Source organism: Natator depressus, chromosome 5 (assembly GCF_965152275.1).
Source record: "Natator depressus isolate rNatDep1 chromosome 5, rNatDep2.hap1, whole genome shotgun sequence".
Lineage (NCBI taxonomy): Eukaryota > Metazoa > Chordata > Testudines > Cheloniidae > Natator > Natator depressus.
In genome coordinates, this window is record NC_134238.1 from 51187519 (window position 1) to 51209469 (window position 21951).

The 21951-nt window shown below is 45.0% G+C and overlaps 1 protein-coding gene across 2 annotated transcripts in view; it reads right to left on the reverse strand.

Annotated features, from left to right (window-relative positions):
• Positions 1-20657, reverse strand: part of SSBP2 (single stranded DNA binding protein 2) — a 271926-nt gene extending 251269 nt beyond the window's left edge. For both annotated transcript variants that reach the window (XM_074952804.1, XM_074952803.1), the window contains exon 1: positions 20516-20657. In XM_074952804.1, the coding sequence (XP_074808905.1) occupies positions 20516-20574 (59 nt within the window). In that variant the 5' untranslated portion in view covers positions 20575-20657. The remainder of the gene's footprint in view (positions 1-20515) is intronic.
• Positions 20658-21951: the final 1294 nt, after the last annotated feature.

Genomic DNA, 21951 nt, shown 5'->3' on the forward strand with positions numbered 1-21951 from the left:
ATCTCTTGGTGTTGGATGAGCACTAGCTTTTCCCTCCAAATACTGTCAGAAAGCATGCCTCCAATGAAGCAACCAATCCTCAAGTGACCTGCACTCAGGATGGGTGGAGACCCTCAGAAGCAGAATCCTGTATGGTGGTGGCTAGCCAGATGGAAGTGACTCTAGGCCAGAACCTTAGCTTCCCTGACAAGTACCACAGCTACCTGGATGTATGTGAGAAGAAGAATGCAGACTTACTACCCCCATGCAGAAACTATGACTGCCCAACAGATCTCCAACCCAGGACAAAGGTGCCTTATGAACGGATATACTCTGTGTCTGAACCAGAGCTGGAGGCGCTACGTGGCTATATGCAGATATTGCTGCTACATGGAATCTTATGGAGCTGTTAGAAACTCCAGACTGTTTCAGGGCTAATATGTAGTCCTATATTGCTGAAAGGGTGATGGGAGACAGCTGGTGCTGAGATGACCAAATAGAAAACCTCTCCCATTTAACTTTATAAATCAGTCTGGTTGAGGGCTTCCTGCTTTAAAGCAGAACATTCTGAACTTTAGCAGTACTGCTTCTTTCAGTGGACTTTATCCAGTCAGCTTCTAGGCTGTCAGATGTAACAAAGCTTGCTCCAGATGTAGGATCTGCCTGCTGTTCTGTGAGACTATGTTGGATAAGGCAGATAAAGTGACAGGATGTAAGGTTCATCAGATCTGAATACCAGAACTGCCTAAAGCATGCAGGGGCTTTTGTAATCATTGGTCCTGCAAATTGTTTCAGTTTCCTCATAACCCTTGGTATCATGGGGATGAGTGCAAGGCATACTTTGGTCCTAGTGACCAGGGGATGAGAAAAGTGTCTGTCAGGAAGCCTGGGCTCAAATCTCCCTTTGAACAAAATAACTGAAATTTGTTGTTCTGGTCTACAGCAAACAGGTCCATTTCTGGGAATCCCCACTTTGACAGACCATTTGTGGATGTCTGAGGACTGCCTGCTGGGTTGATCTGCCATAGTGTTCTGAAGACCAGGAAGGAGCAGAGCCACTGGCAGTGGTGGTTTGATTTGGAATGCACCAACTCCAAAGCCAAAAAGCCTCCTCACAGAGCAGAGATGATCTTGCTGCTCCTTCCTTATCTGTTGACATAATGCAAAGCTTGGTGTTGTCTGTGAGCATTTGGATTGTAACAGTAAAATGCCTTGCATCCCAAGGAGAGGACTTCTTATCAGGCCATGACCAGCATGTCCATGCAGTGTCTGCCTGCCAGATACACTGATTTCAAACTATCCTTGCATGGAGCATAGGTGCGTCTGGCAAACTGTGTCATGTAGATGCGTGAAGCCATGTGTCCAACAGGAATAGCAGGGGCTAACAACCTAACGAGTTTTAAGATGGAGCTTGATAAATTTATTAACAGGATTATATAATGGGATTTTTTGTGATCCAGTTCCCTGCTACCAATTACCCAGAAGGTCCCTTCCACTTCCAATTCTTGTGTCTCTATGTGACAGAAGTCTCGAAGGCATGATCCCACTAATATCTTTGGGTGAGCTTGAAGTTGGTTGGTGAGGTTTATCATCAACTGGAATCTTTCCTGTGGCAGGTAAGCTCCCACTGACATGGAATCTAATCCTGCTCCTATGAACTCTATGCTTTGAGTCGAAGTACGGATTTTTCTCTGTTGACTTTGAGGCCCAGTGAGGCGAAGAGCTTTAAGGTTACTTGGATCAAGTTGGTCACCTGTTGGGGTGATCTTCCTTGAATCAGCCAGAATTCTTGAATTCCTTGTCTCCTTAGATGAGTTGCAATGACTCCCAAGTAATTAGTGAATACTCTTGGTGCTGTGGAAAGACCAAAGGATATGATCTTCTACTGGTAGGGAATGTTCCTACAGGAATTTGAGGTATTGCCTGTGGGCCAGATGAACACATGTACAAAAATGGGCATCTTGCAGGTCGAGAGCTGTAAACCTGTCTTGAGAATCTAATGAGGAAATTATGAAGGCTAGAGTCATCATTCTGAGTTTAAAACAATGGAGGAATTTGTGGAGATTTTAGAAGTCCAGAATGGGACACAAAACCCCTTTATTCTTTGGGATGAGAAAATAATGAAAATAAAAACCCCTTTGCCTGAACTCTAAGGGCACCTTCTCCACTGCTCCAAGTTGTAGAAAGGAGTCCACTTCTTATTTTAACTATATCTCCTGAGAAGGGTCCCTGCAAAGGAGCAGGGAAAAGGGGAAGGAGGTAGAAAGGGACTGGAATTGGACAGAATACCTCTTGTTTACAATTTCATCAACCCACTGGTTCAAGGTGATATGAGTCCAAACTTCCCAAAAATGATAAAAGGAAATTTCCCAAACAGGGGGGCCGAAAGGAAGAAACTCTCTGGAGGTTTTGCCAGACTCTTGACACTGGCATCAAACGTGCAGTTTATTTAGATTGTAAGCTCTTTAGAGCAGAAAACTTTTTGTTCCATGTTTGTCTAGTGACTAGCACAATGGAGTCCTGTTTCTTGACTAGGGCTCCTAGACACTATGGTATTACACAGATAAATAATAAATAATAATAATAAAGGCAGAGGTTTGTTGTTGCTGAAATCTCTACTTCTTTTTCAGAGGCTCTGAAATCTTTAGAGGCTGGTAGCAGCACTGGGCAGAACAAAGCTGCCTGAAAGAACTCTGTCTTTTTTGCTTTCTTCTTGGGGTTGCAACATTGAGGTCTAGAGAACAGAGCCATCTTAGAGTCCTTTAAGGCAGTGTTTCCCAAAGTGATACATGTACCCCTGGTGGTACGCGAAAGGGTTTCAAGGGGTACGTGGCAGAATTTTTTATTTTACTTTATCATAATTTTTTTTTAGCAGCAGAAAAAAATTCACTAAAATTTAATATATAAGAATGGTGTACACTTGTACAGTAGAAATACGCACAGATTTACACTGTAACTAATATGATAACGTGTTCAGTAACATCTAATAGCACAGAAGAGCCGATGCAAACCACACGTGCGCGTTACCGCGGCTTGGGCAATACACTTGCCTTTGTGGCATGCACAGAAGTCATACTGAGGGATAAAAGATCAAAGTGAATAACTACTCATAGTAATCTACAGATCGTAGCAAGTACATACTTGGTGTGTATTAATATACAAAATTTCTCTCTTTTGTTTTCGTTAAACCCATTTACAATGGATCGCTGGCTAAAAACGGGAAGTTTGAAACGTACAAAAGAAAATTATGAAGGAAATACGAATGTTAGTGATAATTATGCCAAAAAATGCAGTGATATGGCTACATCAGACAATTGTGACGACAAAATTAGTGAACCATGTGAACCATCTGTAAGTTTATTGAGCGTATCAGCTGCAAAGAAAACAAAAAAAAGTCCGCAAATATGTGGAAGAATATCTTAAACTAGGATTTTCGTGAACTGGCGATAAGGTGGAGCCTGTTCCACTATGTGTGATTTGTTACGAGACTCTCACAAATGAAAGTATGAAACCATCCAACCTAAAACGCTATTTTGATAGCAAACATAAAGAATACGAAAGAAAACCTGTAGAGTTCTTCGAAAATAAGCAAAAAGATCTCCAAAAGTTCCAGAAAACAATTCGTAATGTGACGGGAGGTGAAAATATGAAAGCTTTGGTAGCTTCATATAATTGCAAAGTCCGGAGCTGCTGAAGTGATTGGCAAGACGTTAGTAAAACCTGCAGTCGAAGTAATGGTGCAAGTGATGACTGGAGACAAGGCTAGCAAAGCCATAGACCGTGTCCCCCTCTCAAATAACACCTTTCATCACAGAATCACAGATATGGCTGAAAAAGTAAAGCAGCAATTATTGTCAAGAGTACGAAAGAGTGGCCACTATGCACTGCAAGCAGATGAATCCACTGATACTTTGAATTTAGCTAATCTTTTGTTGTTTGTCAGATACGAGCTGAATAATGAAGTACACGATGATATTTTGTTCTGCCAGCCTATACCAACACATACAACTGGAGAAGCTATTTTTAAAGTTACTGATGACTTTTCAAAAACAATGACTTGGATTGGAGTCGTTGTGTTGGAATAAGCACAGATGGCAGCAGAGCCATGATTGGTTCGAAGAAAGGAGTTGTTGCACATATTCAAGCTGTTGCACCAGAAGCAAAATCAACTCATTGTTGCACTCACAGGGAAGCACTCGCCACTCAGAACATGCAGGCAGATCTAAAGCAAGTATCATAGAATCACAGAATATCAGGGGTGGAAGGGACCTCAGGAAGTCATCTAGTCCAACCCCCTGCTCAAAGCAGGACCAATCCCCAACTAAATCATCCCAGCCAGGGCTTTGTCAAGCCTGACCTTAAAAACTTCTCAGGAAGGAGATTCCACCACTTCCCTAGGTAGCCCATTCCAGTGCTTCACCACCCTCCTAGTGAAAAAGTTTTTCCTAATATCCAACCTAAACCTACCCCACTGCAACTTGAGACCATTACTCCTCGTTCTGTCACCTGCTACCACTGAGAACAGATTAGATCCATCCTCTTTGGAACCCCCTTTCAGGTAGTTGAAAGCAGCTATCAAATCCCCCCTCATTCTTCTCTTCCGCAGACTAAACAATCCCAGTTCCCTCAGCCTCTCCTCATAAATCATGTGTTCCAGTCCCCTAATCATTTTTATTGCCCTCCGCTGGATGTTTTCCAATTTTTCCACATCCTTCTTGTAGTGTGGGGCCCAAAACTGGACACAGTACTCCAGATGAGGCCTCACCAGTGTCGAATAGAGGGGAACGATCACGTCCCTCAATCTGCTGGCAATGCCCCTACTTATACATCCCAAAATGCCATTGGCCTTCTTGGCAACAATGGCACACTGTTGACTCATATCCAGCTTCTCATCCACTGTAACCCCTAGGTCTCTTTCTGCAGAACTGCTGCATAGCCATTCGGTTCCTAGGCTGTAGCGGTGCATGGGATTCTTCCGTCCTAAGTGCAGGACTCTGCACTTGTCCTTGTTGAACTTCATCAGATTTCTTTTGGCCCAATTCTCTAATTTGTCTAGGTCCCTCTGTATCCTGTCCCTACCCTCCAGCGTATCTACCGCTCCTCCCAGCTTAGTGTGATCTGCAAACTTGCTGAGGATGCAATCCACGTCATACTCCAGATCGTTAATGAAAATATTGAACAAAACCGGCCCCAGCACCAACCCTTGGGGCACTCCACTTGATACCGGCTGCCAACTAGACATGGAGCCATTAATCACTACCCGTTGAGCCCGACAATCTAGCCAGCTTTCTATCCACCTTATAGTCCATTCATCCGCCCATACTTCTTTAACTTGCTGGCAAGAATACTGTGGGAGACCGTGTCAAAAGCTTTGCTAAAGTCAAAGAATAACATGTCCACTGCTTTCCCGTCATCCACAGAGCCAGTTATCTCGTCATAGAACATAATTAGATTAGTCAGGCATGAATTGCCCTTGGTGAATCCATGCTGACTGTTCCTGATCACTTTCCTCTCCTCTAAGTGCTTCAGAATTGATTCCTTGAGGACCTGCTCCATGATTTTTCCAGGGACTGAGGTGAGGCTGACTGGCCTGTAGTTCCCTGGATCCTCTTCCTCCCTTTTTTAAAGGTGGGCACTACATGAGCCTTTTTCCAGTCATCCGGGACCTCCCCCGATCACCATGAGTTTTCCAAGATAATGGCCAATTGCTCTGCAATCACATCCGCCAACTCCTTTTGCACTCTCGGATGCAGCGCATCCGGCCCCATGGACTTGTGCTCGTCCAGCTTTTCTAAATAGACCCGAACCACTTCTTTCTCCACATAGGGCTGGTCACCTCCTCCCCATGCTGTGCTGCCCAGTGCAGTAGTCTGGGAGCTGACCTTGTTCGTGAAGACAGAGGCAAAAAAACCATTGAGTACATTAGCTTTTTCCACATCCTCTGTCACTAGGTTGCCTCCCTCATTCAGTAAGGGGCCCACACTTTCCTTGACTTTCTTCTTGTTGCTAACATACCTGAAGAAACCCTTCTTGTTACTCTTAACATCTCTTGCTAGCTGCAACTCCAGGTGTGATTTGGCCTTCCTGATTTCACTCCTGCATGCCCAAGCAATATTTTTATACTCTTTATTGGTCATTTGTCCAATCTTCCACTTCTTATAAGCTTCTTTTTTGTGTTTAAGATCAGCAAGGATCAGCAAGCTGGTCGCCTGCTATATTTACTATTCTTTCTACACATCGGGATGGTTTGTTCCTGTAACCTCAATAAGGATTCTTTAAAATACAGCCAGCTCTCCTGGACTCCTTTTCCCCTCATGTTATTCTCCCAGGGGATCCTGCCATCAGTTCCCTGAGAGAGTCAAAGTTTGCTTTTCTGAAGTCCAGGGTCCGTATTCTGCTGCTCTCCTTTCTTCCTTGTGTCAGGATCCTGAACTCGACCATCTCATGATCACTGTCTCCCAGGTTCCCATCCCCGTTTTCTTCCCCTACTAATTCTTCCTGGTTTGTGAGCAGCTGGTCAAGAAGAGCTCTGCCCCTAGTTGGTTCCTCCAGCACTTGCACCAGGAAATTGTCCCCTACAGTTTCCAAAAACTTCCTGGATTGTCTGTGCACCGCTGTATTGCTCTCCCAGCAGATATCAGGGTGATTGAAGTCTCCCGTGAGAACCAGGGCCTGCGATCTAGTAACTTCTGTTAGTTGCTGGAAGAAAGCCTTGTCCACCTCATCCCCCTGGTCCAGTGGTCTATAGCAGACTCCCACCACGACATCACCCTTGTTGCTCACACTTCTAAACTTAATCCACAGACACTCGTTTTTTCTGCAGTTTCATACCCAAGCTCTGAGCAGTCATACTGCTCTCTTACATACAATGTAACTCCCCCAGCTTTTCTGCCCTGCCTGTCCTTCCTGAACAGTTTATATCCATCCATGACAGTACTCTAGTCATGTGATGTTATCCCACCAAGTCTCTGTTATTCTAATCACATCATAATTCCTTGACTGTGCCAGGACTTCCAGTTCTCCCTGCTTGTTCCCCAGGCTTCTTGCATTTATGTATAGGCACTTGAGATAACTTGCTGTTTGTCCTGCTTTCTTAGTATGAGGCAGGAGCCCTCCCCTCTTGCGCTCTCCTGCTCATGCTTCCTCCCGGTATCCCACGTCCCCACTTACCTCAGGGTTTTGGTCTCCTTCTCCCAGTGAACCTAGTTTAAAGCCCTCCTCACTAGGTTAGCCAGCCTGCTTGCAAAGATGCTCTTCCCTCTCTTCGTTAGGTAGAGCCCGTCTCTGCCTAGCACTCCTCCTTCTTGGAATCCAAAGCCTTCTCTCCGACACCACCTGCATAGCTGTTAGTTGACTTCCATGATTCGACGGTCTCTACCCAGGCCTTTTCCTTCCATGGGGAGGATGGATGAGAACACCACTTGTGCCTCAAACTCCTTTATCCTTCTTCCCAGAGCCATGTAGTCTGCAGTGATCTAATCAAGGTCATTCTTGGCAGTATCATTGGTGCCCACGTGGATAAGCAGGAAGGGGTAGCGATCCAAGGGCTTGATGAGTCTCAGTAGTCTCTCCATCACATCGTGAATCCTAGCTCCTAGCAAGCAGCAGACTTCTCGGTTTTCCTGGTGGGGGCGGCAAATAGATAACTCAGTCCCCCTGAGGAGAGAGTCCCCGACCACCACCACCCGCTTCCTTCTCTTGGGAGCGGTGGTCGTGGAACCCTCATCCCTAGGACAGTGCATCTCATGCCTTCCAATCGGTGGAGTCTCCGTCTGTTCCCTTCCCTCAGATGTATCATCTAGTCCACTCTCCACATTAGTACCTGTGGAGAGAACATGAAAACGGTTGCTTACCTGTATCTGCATTGCTGGTATATGGACGGTCCCCTTTCTTCTTCTGGAGGTCACATGCTGCCAAATTTCTTCACCGTCCTTCTGTCCCTGCTGCACAGCCTGCTCTGACTGGATGAAGCTGTGAAAATAATCACTTTTGTGAAAGGCCGCCCTCTGAACGCCCGGCTGTTTTCTCAGCTTTGTGATGAGATGGGCAGTGATTACACACAACTCCTATTTCACACTGAACTGCGTTGGTTTTCGCATGGAAAAGTTCTGATTCGCCTCTCTGAGCTGCAAGAAGAACTGCAAGTGTTTTTTTACATGAAACTTTTAACCTGCGAGACCAAATACACGACTGGAAATGACTATGGAAACTAGCATATATTGCACATATCTTTGCTCATTTAAACAACCTCAATCTATCCTTGCAAGGGAAACTCACATCCATATTCCATGTTCAAGAAAAAGTGAGCACCTTGGTCACAAAATTGAAACAGTGGCATAAACATCTTAGTCGTCGTGAACTGGATTCCTTTCCATCTCTTCATGACTTAGTAATAAATTCGACTAATGAACTTGATAGCGATGTGTTGCAAACCATGAAGCAGCATTTGGAAAGCTTGCAGAAAGATCTTCGTAAGTATTTCCCTGAACCGGACAGCACCTTTGAACGGATAAGGAACCCTTTTATCATCAATGTTCAAACATCGCCAAATAACCTCTGTTCAGAAGAAGAACAGCTCTTGAAGCTGGCTTCAGATAGCTTCCTGAAAACAAAATTTGAGCAAAATATACTGATGTCATTTTGATTGGGGGTTAGCTCTGAATATCCAGCTCTATCGGACAAAGCTGTCAAGTATCTTCTGCCTTCTCCCACCTCGTATTTGTGCGAGATCGGATTCTCTGCGCTGGTTGGCATCAAAACAAAAAAACAAAATCAGCTTATTGACGGGGAGACCCATCTTCATCTTAAGATCACAAACATCGAGACAGATATCCCCGCGATAGTGTCTGGTCAGAAGCAGTTCCATCCCTCGCACTGAATAGTTTGGTTTGTACTGAAAAATTTTCAGTACCGAAATAGTAAGTATTAAAACTAGTGCTTTCTTCACTAACCTAACCAAAGAGCGTATTTTAATTTCAGAATGATACAAATTCACCATATATATATATATATATACACACATATACACGCTGTTCTGCCAGACTGTTGATTGGCTTCTATTATTTTAATTATTTCTGGTACTACTTCTATATGTAACTATTATTTCTATTAAAATTTTTGTTTCAACTGTACGTAATATAATTTTGTATTTATTTCTAATAAACATTTAATCCAGAATTAAATGAATTAGAAGCATGTTATAAAAATGTGGCTACCATCCCCCCCAAAAGTATCTTCACCAGAGAAGGGGTATGCCGGTAAAACAAATGTCTCAAAAGGGGTACACAACTGTTGTAAGTTTGGGAAACACTGCTTTAAGGAAAAGGGGGCCTCATCCATCTTTGAATTTAAAAAGTTAATTACCCTCGAAGGGAAGGTCCTTAATATTTGTTGTTTGAGCCTCCCTGGAAATCCCCCGGAAGATCTTCTCATGGCCACCAATGTAGATACATGCTGCTATGTTGGACATATCCAGTGCAACCTGTAAGGATCTGAGGACTATCAGCTATCCTTCAGACATGATGGTCTTTTAGCTCCTTTCTGTGATCTTGAGATAGCCTATTCACAAACTGAGACAGTTTGTCCAGCTGAAATAATTGTATTGTACAGAAGCACTTGATAATTAGTCATGCGCATCTGGAAGATGGCAGATTAATAGACTTTGCCTTCGAACAGGTTCAGGCTCTTTGGGACTTTCTTTCTAGGTGTAGATTTGGGAGCTCTTACCACAGGTGATCCTGGTATTGGCTGAGAATAAGTACACAAGTTTCTTGGAAGGGACTTGGTATCTCTTCTCAGCTCACTTGGATGTGGCCAGAATTAATGCTAGTGTGCCACAGGTCTTTCACAAGGTCCAACAGTCCCTCATTTATAGGCATGGCAAGCTTGCCAGGCATAGAAGGATGTCCAGGAGCTTGTGAGGCTTCTCCTGCACCACTTCCAGAGGCTCTGCCATATGCATGATGAATTCCTGGAATGCCTTTAACTCACTAACTGAAGAAGGCATCAAGGAACCTCTCTGGGAGAGGAAGAGGAGACTGAAGTGGGGACAAGTCGTTCTTCCCCTTGTAGATGTTGTCCTTGTTACTTTCTTTAGGTTGCCTCTCCAGGATAAGATGCTGCACTAACTGACCTGGCTATGTTGATTTATATTCCCTTTTTGAGGAGGAGGATCTATCTCTAGAGGGGTCCAATGATGCAGGCTTGAGGGAATATAGCTGCACCCCACCCCCATCCCCAGGCATCTAGTAGGGCTAAGGCAAGTATGGGTACTGAAAGGGGGAACACATAGGAATGTACCAGGACAGATGTTCCCTATGAGCCATAGGTAGCTTCCTGCTGCTCCTTATAGTTTCCTTCACAGGAATTCATAGATTCTCTTCCTACCTCCCACTATGCTAGCCAAGGAGAAGAGTCCCTACAATGCCCCAGTGGGGATGAAGAAAAGGAAAAGGAAAGATCATCCCATCAGTCCCGTGGCTCTGTTGTGCTCTAATTGGGCAGGGAATGAAATTGGAACTGCAGATGTGATTGCAGAGCCATTGGCCATTATCTTGGAAAACTCATGGCGATCGGGGGAGGTTCCGGATGATTGGAAAAAGGCTAATATAGTGCCCATCTTTAAAAAAAGGGAAGGAGGAGGATCCAGGGAACTATAGGCCAGTCAGCCTCACCTCAGTCCCTGGAAAAATCATGGAGCAGGTTCTCAAGGAATCAATTTTGAAGCACTTAGAGGAGAGGAAAGTGATCAGGAACGGTCAGCATGGATTCACCAAGGGCAAGTCATGCCTGACTAATCTAATTGCGTTCTATGACGAGATAACTGGCTCTGTGGATGAGGGGAAAGCAGTGGACGGTTATTCCTTGACTTTAGCAAATCTTTTGATACGGTCTCCCATAGTATTTCTGCCAGCAAGTTAAAGAAGTATGGGCGGATGAATGGACTATAAGGTGGACAGAAAGCTGGCTAGATCGTCCAGCTCAACGGGTAGTGACCAATGTCTCCCTGTCTAGTTAGCAGCCGGTATCAAGCGAAGTGCCCCAAGGGTCGGGCTTCTGATACCAGGCCCACAGATAAACCACTTCGTACTATATATGCCCTGGGTACCAATGCACTGGGCACTGAGGACCACAGTGTGGGAGTTGTGCCAGGTACCCAGGCTCCAGTTGTTGAAGGTTCAGTACCAAAAGAGATGCAGTTCCCAGGTTTAATTGATACCATCAGCACTCTCAACAGTCAGTACCAGCATGCCAGAGGGACCTTTCTTCTCAGGATGTGGGCTGCCTTTTGATAGTTGAGTCTGAGATGAGTCTTGTGCCTAGACTCAGCTGACATTCGAGAGAGTCACCTATGCCTCAGCTCAGCAAAGCGGGTACAGAGGCGGACAACTGGGGCCTCTCAGTCAATGTAACCCAGAAGCTCAGGTGGAATCTCAGCTCACCAGGGTTCTCATGGAGATCCATGACCACAGGACTAGTGTCCAGCTATGTCCTACCTTTTGGTGTCCGAAGAGGCTTAACTAGAAAGCTCCAGGAGGAACACTTTTAAGCTGGTTTCTCTAGCTTCTGGGGTCCGTTTAGAGAAGAAGCAACATATAGTATTGTTACCTTTTTTTTTTTAACCTAAGCGGGTAGTCGAAGTTTGGGACCTTGGGGATATTCCATCTGGGAGCAGAAATTGGTTACAGTCAGGTATTTCTTTGATGCTGTTTTGTTTATTTGCAAAGAATGTACAAAGGAATCAAACAGCAGGAAACAGCTTCTTTTGTTTACAGCACCAAGAACACGTTTTTCAGCCTGCACCCTCCCCAGGTTTCTTCCAGGGTCAGACACCATGCTTTCAGCTGCTCTTTCCAGCTGTCTCTGTCTCCTAGTCTCTCTCAGTTTCTGAGTGTTCTACCTTTTTCCTCACACACACAAAACATTAACAATACTTAGCAAAAGCCCTCTGCCCATTCAGTACAAACTCCTGGGTGAGTTCACAGCCCTCTTTTGACTTAGGTGTGGGGGGAGGGGGAGTTCTGATTAATTCATCCTGACAATTATGTTAATTGAAGGGTATATTCACATTTAATTTCAAAGAAGTTTGCGATCAAAGCAATATCCAGTACCTCTCAACACAACAGTACATCACTCGGGAATGGGTCCTTCTCCTAAACAAAATAGGCACCTAGAGTGCCGATCATTAAGTGGCATTGGAACCCATGAGAGACAAGTTTTAAATCCCAAAGATTTTGCCACTGCTAGAGCCCCTGTTTGGGGGGGGAGGGGTGTTCTAGCCTAAAATCCAGAAACTGACTAAAATAAGAATTTGTATTTGTGTGCCTGTATGTCGCCAACGGGCAACAAGAATAACAACACTAAACCAGCACAATACACAGAGAAGCAGGCATCTCGCTGCCCTGGATGTTAAGAATGAACTGAGGAATGGTTGGGCCCATTCCATCTTTTATGCTCTTGGGCAATGTTCCCTCAAATTTTTGACAGGCCCTGTGCGCAAAAAATTTCTTCTATGCAAATGTTTGTGCGTGCGGTGTTTTGCCGTGTGCGCGCGGTTTAGATGTGTGTGCACGCGCGCACGCACACAGCTTAGAGAGAACAGTGCTCTCACGTGGGGGGAATGAGGGTACACAGGTGTGGCCCCAACAGTCACTGTTAGCCAAAGGAATCCAATCTCGTGTGCATGGGACACCTGAGATTCAAGAGTGGAATCCACGTGCACAATCACTTAAAGAAGAACCAAAATTTATCAGCTTTACAATTAGGAGTATTATTTTTGTGTCTTCTTGGAATATATAATATGCTTTATTACAGCTGTTGTTCCAGATATACAAGTAAGCTACCCTCATGTATTTTTGTGTGTGCACATATGCATACACCTGCCCATCCTCTACTTATTTCTTTTTGCGGTTATACTTCTTAACATCAGATTAAAACGAATTAAGCTAAAAGAAATGTTAAAACATATCCACTGATTTCCATTAGTTACTGACTGCTTCCTCCATTAAGGTTTAGATTTTTAAACTGGAGCCCCATCATGCTCTCAACTAAAATGAATGGGAGACTTGCAATTGGCCTCAATGGGACCAGAAGTAAGCCATTACTCTTTTTCAGGAAAGGTTTGCTTAACATTAAAGACAGTATGCAAAAACTTAAAATTGGAATGCATAATCTCACATTGCTCATGGTGATGAATAACACAGAAAGAGCATATTTTTAGGGTCTGTTGGGGGAGGAGAGGAAGAGAACAGCGCAAAGAGGGAAAGATGATCTTTTATACTTTAGCTTTTGCCACCCTCCTCCAGCACAAGATCTCTAGTCCTGCAAAACGCTTAAGCATATACTTAAGTTTAGCTCTGTTGAAATCAATAAGGGCATGGCTACACTTGCAGATGTAGAGCACTGGGAGGTACACCAGCCTTTGGAGACCGCAGCAGGGAAAACGCTGCCGAGTGTTTACACTCTCAGCTGGAAGCGCACTGGCGTGGCCACATTAGCAGCTCTTGAAACGCCACAAAGAGCAGTGCATCGTGGTAGCTATCCCTGTGTTCAAGTGGCTGCAGAGTGCTTTTCAAATGCGGGGGGTGGGGGGTGGGGGGAGTGTGACAGGGAGTGTGTTGTGTGTATGTGGGGGGAGAGACAGTGGATTTTTGGGGTGCTGAGAGTGTGTCAGCATGCTATCTTGTAAGTTCAGACCGCCCTCAGCCCCATCTCTCACTCACACAGTCACAGCAAGCAACATTCCACCCTAATGGTTTGCTTTATCCCAGAGCAGATAAGCATGCCAGCTGTCAGAAACAGAGCTTTGAAAGGGCATTTCCGCATTCCTACAGCCAATTCCAAAACAATGACAAGAGTGGCCACTTGACTTAAGGGGATTATGGGACATTTCCAGAGGCCGATCAAAGCGCAGTAATGCAACTAACTCATTCACACTAACGCTGGGGCATTTCAGCTGACGCGCAACAAGCGTTATGCTTCGCGTGGAGCTGGATTAACAGCTGCAGAGTCCAGGCACTCTAAGTGCCTTGCCAGTGTGGACAGGTCATGAGTTAGGGCGCCTGGGGCTGCTTTAATGCGCTGTAACTTGCAAGTGTAGCCAAGCCCTAAGACTACTCATGTGCTTAAAGTTACACACTTATTATAGTGCTGTGCTGGAATGAACCTATGTATCTACAACCTGATACAGCTAATGTCTGCTATTACCACTTGTGTTACATCTAGAGTGTAATCAGGTTTATAATTGTAATTCAGCCCCTTTAGGGTAATTTAGTCAGAGTTTGAAATGTCCATATACTTGAAACCTTTTCTTAAGAGCACCTGCTCAGTGATGCACCAAACCTGCCTCATAGTGGGTCAATGGCAAACAAATGAAAAACTTTTGTCATTTCCAAAACATTCTGGATGTGGCCCCCCCTTATCAAAATTTCTTGCGTACTGCAGCAAATCTATACATAGGGTCCCATAATAGTATTCTTGCAACCAATACATTTATTTTTACAGGCAGCATCCACATACTGTACAATTCAACCTGATGAATCAAATCAAGATGTAAACTCAATTCTAGTAGATTTTTCAGAACAATCTGGATTAACCTGACAATTCTGTTTTCATATTTAGAAATTAAAACTGACCTCTACAGCCTTAAAAACATTTTAAGATGGCAGGAATCATCACGATGTCAGCTCTCCAGGATTTATTCCAAATAGTTTTGAAATAAAAAGTTCTACCATGAAGATCTGCTAAGAGATATGGCGGGGGAGGAGGGAACCAAACTCAAAAACTTGTTAGTGAGTCAGTGGTCAACTTCAGGCAGAGGAAATGGCTTTTGCCTTCAGCTCTCAAAAAGAAAAATCAAAAAAGTAAAAGAATTGGAGATGAATTAGATATCAGCATATTCTATAACTCAGGACTTGAGAAACTGACTCACTGACTTCTTAGTGATGAGTAGGAAATTTGCCCTGGTGAGATAGGCCTAAACTATTAGTTTCTTTTAAATCTAAGCATTTTTTTTAAAAATAATAATAATAACATTTCCAACCCTTATAGTTGCAAAGATATTTTCATAATGTGAATTGATGTAATTCTGCCTTCCTGAGTTTGCAGACAAAATACTCCAGAACTTCTGCTGCTGTTCACAGATTTGTTAGTAACAGCAGAGTCAGAAACAGAAATCACCGGTCAGTTTCACAATTTCTGTGCAGAATCCTGTGGGCACCACTGAAAATTACAGGAACTCACTCTATTGTTGCTTGGGAAATTATTCTGAACCAAGCTAGACACAGTAGCTATTCATCTAAAAGACCCAAAAAACCAAAAACCAGAAGAACAGAGCAGAGGAGACCTCCTTCCTCACAACAGCAAGCAGGTTCAGAGAAGAAAAAAAGAAAAATCCCCATTTCTCTTCAAGCAACTGTTGGCAAAGGTCAAATTTGCAAGACACCTACCAGCCAGACTAATACTAAAGATGAGGAAGGCCAAGGACAGCACCTAAATAGAAATGCAAGCACTCTTGCCTTACCTACAGTTTGGGGGTGGAAGAAAACCTAGGGCTTTCATTAGACTTTTGATCCTAGACCATTAAAGTCCAATGGGAGATTTGCCTTTGACTTAAATGAGCATAGGATCAATCTGTAAGGTAATTTATTTTGGCTCTTTCGTCTTTTGTATTAGCTCTGTCCAGTAGGTTTACTCCTCTGATTAGCAGGCATCTGACAAATTTTTCAATCTCTGCCAACACACCCATACAGTCCACTGGGGGGAAAAGCACCTTGAAGTCCCTGGTTTAGAGATTTGCTGAGCAACTGCTGAAAGATCCAGATTACTGAAGATACAGACAACTATTTGTGTGTGTGTAAGTGAACCGAATAGTTTCTCTTCTAAATCTAATTTTGCCCATGAGTTCTTTTATACTATTTTTCTTCCTTATTAAATGTTTGTAAATACTAATGTAAATAAATCTCTAATGTTCCACTTTTCTCAAAAAAAGCGTGGCTTGTAAGTAAAGGTATATAAGGAATCACACAGAATGTAAAAATCTGATCCCGCTCCCACTGAAATCAATTTACGGAGTTTTGTCACTGAGTGCAGTGGGACAAGGTTCAGGCGCCAACTCTGAATTAATCCACCGCTGATGTAGAGGAGGGAGTCAGGGAAATACATTCTGCCCAGAAGAGACAACAAAAATGGGTGCTGAGAAAAATTTAAAGATCCTTTTCACAATATAGATGAGCCTTATTAGATCTTGGCACAGCATAAGTAGTAGAGGGGCTAATGTTGAATACAACTTTCCTGTCCATTATGCAAGTGGGGTGGCCTAACCCCAGAATCAAGTTACCATTCTTTAACTAGGATGGCGGGGAGGGAGGAGCTTCTCTGGGGTATTTTCCTTCCATCCATCTTCCTTTTTAATCTTTGTTCTTCAGAGCTACTCTGTCCTCCTTTTTAGTGTTTTACTTAACTGTGCTATGCCTGTTTGGTGCAGAGTTAAATTCAGATGAAAATATTTCATATCTGTTCACTTTAGATTTGCTGTTAAGATACTTTAAATGAATGACTTGCCCCTGAGGTCAGGTGGGAGAGACAAAGAGAGAGTATAGGTGGAAATTCTCATAATCTTGACACTGAAAACCTGTCAAGGGCTATTATAAAGTGATATATTAGACTGAAAATTGTAAAACATACCTAACATTTTTTCTTTATTTTACTTAAGAAAAATTAAGAATCATAAAAAAATTATATTGATAGCAGCATTTAATATAGATATACCTCCAGGAAAACACCTGACACTGGGATCAGTCTATATGTCCATGACACTTGATTCTTAAAAAACAAAAGGTGTGCACAGTTTTCCACACTTCAAAAATTCTCCACCACTAATAGACTTCTTGTGAAGAATTTCTGTCACCAGCACTCATTTTCTCAGGCAAGACCCAAATGTGTAAACTCATGCTACTGTATTTTAAGAAATACTTAATATTAACCCAATTTTAACATGGAAAAAATGTTTAAAATGCATAGCTAGTAACAAATCTCCTAGATACTTAAGCATAGATAACTAGATGTGACAGTATACAGTTAAACTAAACAATTTTGCATTCTACAAACTTTCCCAGATATTGGTCTCTAACACAGTATGTGATCACATGTGTGTGTGAGAGAGACAAGGAGAGACAGACACCCCTCTGCAGCAATCACCAATTTTTTTAAAGGGTTCAGTATAAAAAAAGCTGTATTACAACCATCGTGAATTCCTTAGGAAACATTACAACAAACTCATATATTTCTTGTTTCAAAACTATACTCTTTTATAACAGTGATTAACTTTTTAATATAATTATTTGTCACAGTCTACTGTGATTAAATAAATACTTTACATCAGTTGAGTCAAACATCCTTTCTATTCCTAGAGTTTTCAAATCAACACAATTTCATTCATGTGTTGGAAAGAGGTTTCCCTCTGTAGGGATACTCTTTTTGATCTGATGACAAATGTTCTCAGTAGAACCAGATTCAGACATCTATTCTGGGGAAAATACCATAACAAAGACAAAACCAAAATTTTACAGACCCAGGGAAGGAAAAATATCTCGTAATGCATCTTGTTCTACTGATAAGGAACTTGAAAACATCTAGTGCAAAAATTCTGAAAAGAGTGTGTGTGTGTGTGTGTGTGAATAATGACATGCCACAGCAGTAGCCAAGTTTATTTCTGAATTCTAAATTATTTTCATCCATAAATGTAGTCAACAAAAATACTATGTAGTAATCACTCAGTCAATGGTTTAAAAGCGATCCTCCTGAAATGTTGTACATTCATAAGGTAATCCTTACATGAGCAGTACAGATTTCCAGCTGCTAGCTGTAATGAATGGGAGATGGAATGTATTTAAATCAAATAGCACCATCTAGCAGGCCCCCCATAACTTCACGTAGGAGGGTAGTTATTACTTGGTGATAGCTCAGTTTGGCAGGCCTCACTTATAGAATATTAAGGATTTTGATACTGCACGTTAAAGTAGTATTGCCTTATTGGTACAAAAGTTTGGAGGAAAAGTAAAGTAGAGAGAAAAAGATATATATGTTAACGTTTCAGCCCTAAGATTAAAAAAAAACAATACTGCAAAATCTTCATGATGCAAGCCATACAGGAAGTAAAACTAAACTAAATCTACAAGGTCATCATTCTGAAAGTCAGATTCATCTGAGGGTCCCCTCACAGATTCAACAGCAAGATAATATTAGTTGGTTGGATTTTAGCAATTTTCAAAGTAGATGACACACAGTGGTAAGTACCAGGCACAAAACAGCTGAAATTCTTCTACAGTTTCTCTACACAAGTCTAACAAAATGATGTTTGTCCTAATGTATGCTAATTTAACTCTTTTTGCTAAATATTTTTGCAAGAAGCACCAACAGTTGATTAGTCTGTTCAAGTTCTGTCTCAAACCCCATACCAGCAATTCTCATTTCTTGTCAACAATTCCCTCCGCCTATGTACAATTCCCTATTTCAAAGTTATACATATAGTTCCCAAACATCACGCAATAACAATGTTTTAAATCTCTTCAAGCATCTCCCTCTCCTTTGTCTCTCAGCAAAGATGCCTGGCCTGCTACTGCTCTAGGAAGTGTGTGTGTGTGCCAGCCTCTGGAATTAGGAAGTGCTGCTCCTCTAAAATGCTGCAACAAGAAAAACTTTTAGGTGAAGGTTCAAGACACGCTGCCTGAAGGAAACTCATCAGTCAAGCCTGGACTATTCATTTTAATGTTAAATGCAATTCTGGGGTGGTGTGCAATGTGATTTCTGCACAAGATATATACAAATAGTTTTTCTGGCTGGAGGTCCCCTCGCTCCCTCAATGGCTTTATCCTGAGCTTTCACAGGCTGCAGCAGACTGACTGAATGGTCCTGGCCAGAAGAATTGAAGCCACATACTATACATTTCCTTCTCCCCCTTTCCTGTACTAAGCCCATCACACATGGGCTCTTCCTCCTACTTCACAGTAAGCACCTCCTGTCTGTGCTTCACAAATCTCAATAATGCAAACCAAGTCTGCAAGTACAGCAAACTTAAAGGAACACCATCAACTTGAAAGTCACATTTCTGTCTAAGCATGTTGTACCTACTATAATTACCAATAATATCTAACAGTACTATAACTGAACGAAGTTAACCAAGTCACTTTATTTCTCCATATTTTTCCAGTTTATTTATTTTGTGCATTTGTTGTGCTGTGTATAGTCAGTTTCACTGTTTCCCCAGACAGTCAGTTTCTCCCTCCCCTAAAAGATATTTGTAAACATAATCAGGTGAACAGAAATACACCTATACAATTTATTTTAAAGGATGTTTTTAAAAAGATCAAGATATGATATTCAAAGGAGGCTTCATAAAAACATTTTTGAAGATTAGTCAGTTTTTATAAATTCAAGTCCTTGGTGTCCCTTTAACATGTGTGTTGGGGATACAGGGGAAAGGGATGCCCCACTGCCATAGAACAGAGATCCTTCTAATTGTCACTGGTTGTACTGTTGGCACTATCCCACCACACACCTACAACTACACAAAAGCCCCCCACAAAAAAATCAGTACCATGTCCCCTTCTTCCCCAAACCAACAGGCCCTCATAATATCTCTGCATTCTTCCTACACAACCTCCTTTTCCCCTTCTCCTCCAACCACAACAACATCCCCACTAATCCCTTTTCCCCACCCACAACAGCCCCAGTTTCACTCCCAAGGAACAATGCACATCCCACCCACCCCCAGTCCTTCCTCCCCTACACACACTAACCCGCTATCCTGCCCCCACCCTAGGGAGGGATGAGGCTGGGAGAGCACATCAGGGCTCTGGCGGGGAAGGACAGGGGGAGATATTAGGTCCTGATAAAAAGTTGAGAGCTGCAGAGTTGCAGGCAGCACAGGGAGCTTCTGCCTCTCCCAGCCCAGCGGGAGCCCCACAGCGGCGCCCCCCAGCAGCACAGGCTAGACTCTTTGTTACCAAAGTTAGTCCAACACTTCCCACCGGCACAGACCCCCTTTGGGGACGGGGAGGGGGAGCCTCCCCCAACCTTCCGCTCCTTGCCCTAGACCGTCACCCTCCAACGCGAGGGGCTCAGCCCCCGCCCGCGCTGCACCCCCACCCCACAATGCGCGGGGCTCAGCCGTCACCTGCCGTTCACCCCGCGACGGGCGAGGGGTTCGGGCGCCTCCTGTCCCACCTCCCTGCCAAGCGCGGGGAACTCAGACACTGCTGCCTCCGCCACCCCCCAGCAACGAGAGCAGCTCGCAACCCCCCGGACCCTTCCCCCAGCTTGCCAGCGAGGGGCTCGTGCACCCGACTCCTAACCCTCGGGTCCTCCGCACCCCAAGCCCTGGCTGCCCCGCTCCGGCTCCCCGCTGGCTCCCCTCAGCTCCGCGAGCGTGCGCGCGGCCCCCTCTCCGGCGAGCAGGAAAGTTACTTTGTGCAGGGTCTGTGAGGGTGTGTGCGCCCCCCGCCCAGTCCGCCTGTGCGGTCCGGCGGGCTGTACTCACTTCTCCCTGGCCTGGCTGTCGGACGGGACGCTGCTGTTGCTCTTGCCTTTGCCGTACATGCCTGCAGAGAGCTCCGACTGTCACGCACCTGTCAACCCATCACAGCCTCCCCAGGAACAGCCCCGTCACCATGGAGACACTGCCACACACACACACCATTGGTCGGCTGCACGTTCGGGCACGCCCACAACACAGTGATTGACAGGCGGAGACCAGGACTGGCTGCTCCCTCCTCCTCCCCGCTTCCCCCACCCCTCGGCTCCTCCTCCCCCTCCCCTCTCCCTTCTCCAGCGCAAGGGGGAATTTGAAACGGTTCTAGAAGGATTTTAAACAACTGGCTGTTCTGTGCGCCCGACACCCGCCCTCCGCCGCTGCCGGAGAGGGAGAGCGCTGCGGAGAGAGGGAAAGTGCGGACTGGACCCCACAGCCAGCGGCACCCGGCAGCTTCAGGCCCTCCCCCCGCCGCCCAGCCAGCGACACGGGCAGCTTCAGCCCCCTCTCCCCGCGACCAGCTAACCAACCGTCCCCCCTCCCCCCCCACTGCTCTACCACCCACAGGCCGCCGCGCCGGGCAACGAGACCTGCCCCACGGCTCAGCCAGCGGCAGGCGCGTTACCCCGGCCCTGCTGTTCAGCGGGGGAAGTGAGACCCCCACACAGCCAGCCTCTGCCCCCCCCACTGCTCAGCCCCCAGCACAGCCAGCCTCTGCCCCTACCCCCCACTGCTCAGCCCCCAGCACAGCCAGCCTCTGCCCCCTACGCCCACTGCTCAGCCCCCAGCACAGCCAGCCTCTGCCCCACTGCTCAGCCAGCCTCTGCCCTCCCCATTGCTCAGCCCCCAGCACAGCCAGCCTCTGCCCCCTACCCCCCACTGCTCAGCCGCCAGCACAGCCAGCCTCTGCCCCCTACCCCCCACTGCTCAGCCGCCAGCACAGCCAGCCTCTGTCCCACTGCTCAGCCAGCCTCTGCCCCCCCCATTGCTCAACCCCCAGCACAGCCAACCTCTGCCCCCTACCCCCCACTGCTCAGCCCCCAGCACAGCCAGCCTCCTCCCCACTGCTCAGCCAGCCTCTGCCCCCCCCATTGCTCAGCCCCCAGCACAGCCAGCCTCTGCCCCTACCCCCCACTGCTCAGCCCCCAGCACAGCCAGCCTCTGTCTGGTCCTCCGCCCAGCACTTCTCAGTGAGTAGCACAACTAGCCTTAGCCCACCCACCCCCTGCTCAGCATGGCCAGACTCAGACCCCTGTTGCCTTCCAAAACTTTTTTTTTTTTAAACAATTTCCTGTTACAACTGTGAATAGTCTTGTTCTGGGGCCTAATTCATGATTTTGAATGTTTGGAGTTGGCAATACTACTTACATATGGAGGGTGTTTGATGGAGAACAACAACAGTCTAGCCCTGCCCTGCCTGTGGTGAGCAGCAGCAACTGACTAGC